General features: G+C 39.7%; 1 protein-coding gene across 1 annotated transcript; it reads left to right on the top strand.

Annotated features, from left to right (window-relative positions):
- The first annotated feature begins 1,907 nt into the window (after positions 1-1,907).
- foxh1 (forkhead box H1) lies at positions 1,908-6,978 on the top strand. Its single transcript, XM_041968455.1, has 4 exons — positions 1,908-2,013; positions 3,589-4,176; positions 4,796-4,900; positions 5,128-6,978. Exons 2-4 carry the CDS (start codon positions 3,718-3,720, stop codon positions 6,103-6,105), a joined length of 1,542 nt encoding a protein of 513 aa, XP_041824389.1. The 5' UTR covers positions 1,908-2,013; positions 3,589-3,717; the 3' UTR covers positions 6,106-6,978.
- The last annotated feature ends 456 nt before the right edge of the window (positions 6,979-7,434 follow it).

Here is a 7,434-nt window from a genome sequence, read left to right as displayed (position 1 = left end):
CAAAATTAATGTTTTTTTTTAAATGACCATAATCCACAGTGGGTTCACACACCATTCACAGAAAACAGAGAATCACATAACTTTGCAACTTACAGATGAATTATACTTGATCATTTTTCTGCTTAAATTGATAACCACATATTATATATATTTATTCTTTGACTTGGTTATTTTGATCCCCTTTTAAGAAAACCTAAAGATGTTTGAGGTCATATATAAAGAAATATGAAAACATTCAATCAACTTTCAACTTGAAATATTTCACATTGAATCATCAGTGTGTAAACATCATGTTACCACCATAGCTTCAGAAGGTATAACTTGTTTGAACTACTACTACTAGTACTTATATACAATTACATACAGTACAAAAGACTATACAGTAGAGAAAATAGATAAATTGGAGAAATCATAAAATGATCAATGCGATTAATATGAAAAGAGAAAAGAAAAAAGGTTGTTATTCAGACCTGCTGTTGCTCAAGTAGAGCAGATAAAGAGAAATCAAAATATGCAGTAGTTTATTTACAATGTTTCTGAAGTTGAGGTATTAAAAGCAACTCATCCCTCAGGGACCTTTTGAAGTTTCCATGGTGCTTGATTTCAAGTTTTAGTTATATATCTAACATGCAACAAGTATAGGGAAAATATGGTTTCAGAGTACCATGTGATCACAATGCCATCATGTTTCAAAAGTGTACTTTAAATAAAAAACAAATGTAATGACATTGTTAAAGAAGGTCTATCATATTTATCTTGTAAAAGAGAATTTGAAGTTACTAAATTACAATTTATGATAAAAACAAATTAACTAATCGCTAAAGTAATTCAATTTTAAAATTCTTCTTACAACATTTCTTCTATTTTTAAAGGTAAGTGTACAAGAGAAATGAGAAAAAACACTAATCTGGTAAAAACAAGTGGACGTGTGCTACCATAATGCAAAAGCTCCCCAGCTTACTAAGTAAAATATGGAGGGTGTATTTGCATGAATATGTGTTGTTATGTGTATACCAAGTCTTAGCTGTAAGATGTCAGACTTTACAAATATAAATGCACTCAGATCATTTCACAGTAAACTGTGTGTTTGCCCTCTTTAAAATTATTTATACACTGCATAAACCTGAACACACATGCCAGTCCCAAAAATATACATATAATTTTAACAGAGTTTGACAGTGTTGGTTGACTTTAACTGCAAATTCCTAAAAGGAGGGACAATCCAGTGAGCAGTCGACCCCTACAGTGACCCGACCAGCCAACACAGCGCTGACGCTCTGCAGAGACACAACAAGGAAACAGCTTGGGAGCATGAACTATTGTTACCATCACTTGTCCTCTGACGACACAATGCAGTGCTGTTGTCATGTTTAGAGTATTGGTAAGTCTGCACAAAAACTTTAAAAAAATAAACAAACGAAACAGAAAAAGGATGATTGATGGTTTGCCTTTAAAAGCTGTTCTGATGGACAAACATTTCATAAGAATATAAATGTTAAACAATTGTGTTAGAAGATCTACGACATAATTAAGACTTCCTTAACTTCCTTTCACTTTGTTCGTCCATCTCTGTATCAGGTTGCAGAACAGCTTAAGAGAGGATTTGTCCAGACACAATCAACCTATATGTAAACTGCCTTGTCCCCACTGCTCCCCTATTCATGCAATTTCCCATTCTTCTCAATGGTCACTCACTAATCCAGGCAAAAGCTATTAACCAGTACTCCAACAGACAGGAAGAGATGAATTGACAGTTTTTATTCAAATCAATGGTTTTGGAACTGAACACTTCATTATGAGAGGGGACATGCAAAGGCATGATGGGTGAGAGGTCCAACTCAACTAAAATAAAACAAACCAATGACATGTAGGCTTTTTGAATACCTTCTATATTTATAATTTAAGGGGGAGACAAGAGAGTTAAGTTTTGGATGAAACCACTAGAGGGGGACAACGTCTATATCCAACAGGGTGACAATCAGAGAAGAAAACCACTCAAGCAAATTACAACAGGTGAGTGAGTGCTGATTTGCTGACATCTGACTTTGCAAACATGTTTTAAAATTTTGAATGTTATAAAAAAAATAGATAAAAGCTGTAAAGTAGTGTGGTAGGTTTTTTATTTCTCCTGTTGTGGAATTATTTTCCTCTAAAAATCAGAGTCCTGTTTGTTTTAGCAATCAGCTGATAAAGGAGATTCCCTGTTCCCTTCTAACTGAAATGCGACTCTAAATTATGGAGTGATACTGTTTGGTGTTATTTACGATCGTTGTATTAATCTTAAAGGGTGTGTACATTAGTGCAATAAAAAGGCGGAAATTACCATTTTAAAGGGAAGTGTTAAACTTTAGCGCTGCGCTCGATGGCATGAAACATCATAGAAACAGTTTTGTTTATTCTTATGTTTTTTGTGTAGCCTATGTGAGAAAGAGAGAGAGAGAGAGAGAGGGTGTGTCCAATAGCTCTAGTGTAAGGTGTGAATACTCTTTCCAGCTTTAACACTTAGCAGCTTGTAAACGCCTAGAAAACCCAGAAATGGTGTTGAATTGCCCCCTTCAGCAGCTTCCTCACATACTAAGAAACGTTGTCCAGCTTATCAGCGGGGGTCCTTCTAATCCAACTTGTTTTCACTGTCTTGCTGGGAAGCAAGAGTTTGCACATTAGCACTGCATTACTTGAACAAAAGACACACATTCCCGAAACTTGGTCTCTCATCGCTGAATAACGTCCTGAACGGTGCCAGAGAGGGCCTGCTGTGCCAAACATCCATGACTTGCATGCTTTCACAGAGCTACAATAATCATTTCAAATGACATTTATTTGAGTCATATTAAATGACAATCTGCAATTCTTTTTTTAAACGATTATGTTACCAAGTTTTCTTTTTTTGTTCTCGAGCTTACAATAAAAAAAAATCGGTTTAACAATTTTAAAATCAGCATGCCATGCTCTTTGGAGCTCCAAAACAATCTTTCCAACCCGGCAAATTTCAGTCAACACTCTACGATATCAAACGAAACGCTCCTAAAATTTTGAGACGTTATTTTAATCGATTAGACTAGATTAATCTTAATGTATTGAAACTTTCACCTTTAGTGATTGTATATTAACTATTTCTTATGTATATTGCTCACCATAAATTGTTGATTGGCTCTAAGGTTCAATGGAAACTACTTCTTCCTTGTACCCCCTCCATCCCCCACTAGTTTAAGTTCTGTTTCCAGGTGTTTAAAAGTAGAATAATTGTTAAAAAAAAAAAAAAAGTGTTTTTCTTTAAATACAGCATGCTGGTCAGATCTTTTGCAAAACTAGAAGTGTGTTTATCTACAATAACTACAAACTTGTGCGTAAATCTAACAAGCACAGTTTCCAAAGCCATATTGCATATCTGGGCTATATGTGACTTGTCGATATAATCATAAGGCGCATTTTTGCCTTTGTCTGTGTTTCTCTGTCCCCTTTTCGTACACAAACCCTCCCCAGCCCCCCGGGGCGATCAGTCATTCCGCTCTCAGATAACGCGTCATTCCCCCTTCGATTACGCAGCGGGATTTACATGAAACTGTTAATTGTTTGCTCTTCAAATAGAGTCAGCCTGGAGCCAACAGTCTGCCAGAAGTTAAGGACCGATTCTCTGACTCCCCCCAATCCCATTCCTCTCCGTGCTCCTTGTCCGAACGTGCGGACCGACCCCCACCCACCCCAGGCTGCATCAGCATGACAAAACAGTCGCCGGAGCTGAGCGTCCTGGCACCACCCGCTCTGTCCCACCTTGGAGAACATCACGACCCTCAACTTGACTTCTGCAAAAATGTGCCGCAGAGCTTTCCTCCAAGCGATGTAGATCGGAGCTCACCAGCCCGAAATTGGCCTCACCACCCGGTTCAGATGGCTCCTCAGCAGCCCCCGCGCTTGGAGAAACCCTCTGCGCGTTGCGGACAGATCAGCAGCCCCGCGGGATTCATGGATAAAGCCGCACAAACTCACTCATCATACCCAAATGCAGAAGATGCCCACTTGAAGCAGGAAACGTGGAGATGTAAACGGGACAAAGGCTGCGCTGGCGGTGGGAAGAAGAAGAATTATCAGCGTTACCCAAAACCACCATACTCATATCTTGCAATGATCGCTATGGTAATCCAACGGTCCCCGGAGAAGAAGCTGACGCTGTCTGAGGTAAATAAATAAATAAAAAATAAAAAAAACAGTCAAACAAAAAAAACTACACTTTTTTTTTTGACGTAGGTGGAGCACAATGTGTTTTACGCATACCATCCTCACTTTATTTCTACTTTATTTGGCTGTGGGGAATCATTCCGCTACAGTGAGAAGCTCTATTTACTTACTCTGCAAGGGAATGTTCGTTGACTTGCGTAAAAAAAAAGAAAAACACGTGGGCAGATCGTTTACAGCTCTAGAACTGACACTAAACAGCCACTTCTTTGTGACACTTGGGTGACCACTGCTCCTTCCATAGTGGGTTTGCTTTGATAAGGCTGGACTGCGGTGAAACCAGACACTGATTTATATCAGGAGCAGCGATAAGATATACAGTATTTGTTAGAAACACATCTTTTCTTTGTCTACAAGGACCTGCATAAGTTTTTCCTTGCTAAAATATAACTAGAATACTATATTAACATTTGTATAGTCAGAATTTGTTGCTTATCATTCAATTTATTTACAGTGTATTGTCTCAAAGTAACTGAATTCAGCTAGATACACATTGAAACACTGTAAAAATGTAGTCTGTGCCTCAGCTCCATCAACCTGAATTTTTTTTCTTTTTTTCTAGATCCTCAAGGAGATCAGTACCCTCTTTCCATTTTTCAAAGGAAACTACAAAGGCTGGAGGGACTCTGTGCGGCACAACCTCTCCTCTTATGACTGTTTTGTTAAGGTTTGTGTGTTTAATCTTTTAAAATAATTCTTTGGACAAGGCTTTCAACTTTTGCCACAGCTGTGGCCTCCAAGGAAATGCTACTATTGTAAGAAAACACAATGAGGGTCAACTTGTTTTATCTTTCACTGTCATGTGATGGGTATTTGTGAAACTAGGTCAGTCCAGTCTGACTAGGTTGTCAAGTCAAGCGGTCATTACACTGTCCATTGTCCCTCCACCTTTAGGTGTTGAAGGATCCAGGCAAGCCTCAGGGAAAAGGAAATTTCTGGACAGTGGAGTTGAGCCGTGTTCCTCTGGAGCTGCTTAAGAGGCAGAACACAGCCGTGTCACGCCAAGATGAGACTATCTTCGCTCAGGATCTAGCCCCCTACATTCTGCAGGGACACAACCCAGAATCTGAGCCACCCCATGAACCTGTGACCTCTCTCCCACTCGTGCCTGTAAATCCTTCACCCCCGCAAGAGGACTTGTTCCGACCCAAACTGGACTCATCCTTTGCCATCGACTCCTTGCTACACAGCCTGCGGCCAACAAGTGCTTCTGGTGATGTTGACCTGTCTGCTAAAGACTGCTGGGGTGAGGTGGAGCGGCCTCGGCTCTCACAGGCTCAACGACCTCGTTACATCTCCACCACCCGTAGTGCCTCTGCCAGCTCTGCAAGCCCTGCCTCCACCTCCTCCTCCTCCTCTTCCTCTTCTGATGAGGAATGGAAAGGAGTATCCCACACTGGGAAGCGCCTTCCTCCTTATGGTGAGGCAGGGTCAGATGGTTATGAGGAGTGCAGACCGCCACTGCATAAATCAGCAAGACGAGAAACTGTTGCACCTCCATGGGAGCTCCCTACCTCCTATGCTAAGTATGCTCCCCCCAATGCTGTTGCCCCACCTAGCATGCGATTTAACGGAGGACCTCTAATGCCGCTGCATGGCGGACTACCCCTTTATGGCTATGGTGGCTCTCCTGTGGCACCTGGTCACTTCTTAGGTCATGCCTATTGGCCCATCCTTCCCAGCAGACGGGTCTCAGTTCAAGCCCCTCCCCTACTCATGGACCTGGACAACATGTTGCAATCTGTGCCTCCAAATAAGAGTGTGTTTGATGCACTGGTAGCAACCAATCAGAACTCACACTCACATCATCAACCACAGAGTCAGTTTGCCCTGCAGAACGGGGCTCCTGTAAACAGGTACCATCAGTACTGAAGGTCAGACTGAATTACTGCCACTAAACTAGACACTAAAATACCATAAGGTGGGAGGTTTTAGTTTTTCAGGTCAGTTTTTCTTGAAGAATCTGTGGAGTATTACATAATTTCATTGAAGCAAAACTACCTCAAACTATATAACAAAGCAAATATCTACCTCAATGTTTCAGTGAAACTTTGTACTACTACAAGCTCTTTGCACTGCAGATCTTGTTTGCACTATTTTTATTGGCATGCTGTACCTATTGCGACTGCTGAATGTATTGTTTGTACAATCCCATAGAAGCTGTGATGACCTCAACTGTTAAATGTAGTAAATTTGAGCTAAAAAAAAAGTCAAAGACCTTGTTAATTTAACCAGGATAAAACTATAATCTTGGACTATTTGGTAGATAAGTTGCATAATTTCAGTGAAAAGACTCATTTTTGTGTTTATACATTTATGCTATAACACAGGACTGTTAGCTGTCTTAAAGGTTATCCCTGTGTTAGATGATTTTAGCAGGCCTGAATGGTTTGTGTTATTTCTCTGTGCTATTGTTTCTCTTTATCTTTTACTTGTAAAGAAAAACCAGAGAATCCCACACACTTACACACTTATGTGCAACTAATATAGTGAAAGTGGATTTACCACACAACTACCTCAAACTGTACCCTCTCTATTTGCACTATTTTACTCTCATTCTGTTCATCTTCCACTGGAAACTGTGTTAAGTCTCCCTACCATGATGTGAATGTTTTCAGCTTTCTGTGGTATTGTTAAAGATAAATGCAGTCAATAACTGAAGTGAGAAGTTAGCTGTGAAGTTTTAAGTGTCCAAGGAAAGTTGTGGTGTTGAACAGGGTTTCTAATAAATGCTGTATGTTTTAACGCTGTTGCTTGTGTTCTGTATGACAGTTCAGTTGTGTTCAGTCTGGATGATGTTCTTAGTCATCTTGAAATCAAAGCTCTAAGTCAAGGTAGCCACCAGTTAGAGGACAAGCTAAAGATGTAACATTAAGTGAGGTAGAAAGTATCTTGATTATTAAATAATTTAAGCATACAGTTGTGGAAAAATAAACATTCTTCGTCATATTAGGAAAAATAACCAGCAGATTTTAAAATGAGGTGAATTCAGATGAATAACATGTGTTGTCGTTTAACCCCCCCCCCAAAAAAAACAAAAAACTAAACTAAACTAAACATACTCCATGATTCAATAGCTTGTAAAACCTTAAGCAGCGATAACTTGAAGTTATCATTTTCTGTATGATGTTATCAGTCTCGCATTGTTGCAGAGGAATGTTGGCCCACTCTCCTTTACATGTTGCTTCAGTTCATTGAGGT

This window comes from Melanotaenia boesemani, chromosome 18, assembly GCF_017639745.1.
Source record: "Melanotaenia boesemani isolate fMelBoe1 chromosome 18, fMelBoe1.pri, whole genome shotgun sequence".
Classification (NCBI taxonomy): domain Eukaryota; kingdom Metazoa; phylum Chordata; class Actinopteri; order Atheriniformes; family Melanotaeniidae; genus Melanotaenia; species Melanotaenia boesemani.
The sequence above is the reverse complement of the archived record's forward strand: the minus strand, read 5'-3'. Positions and strand labels throughout refer to the sequence as shown.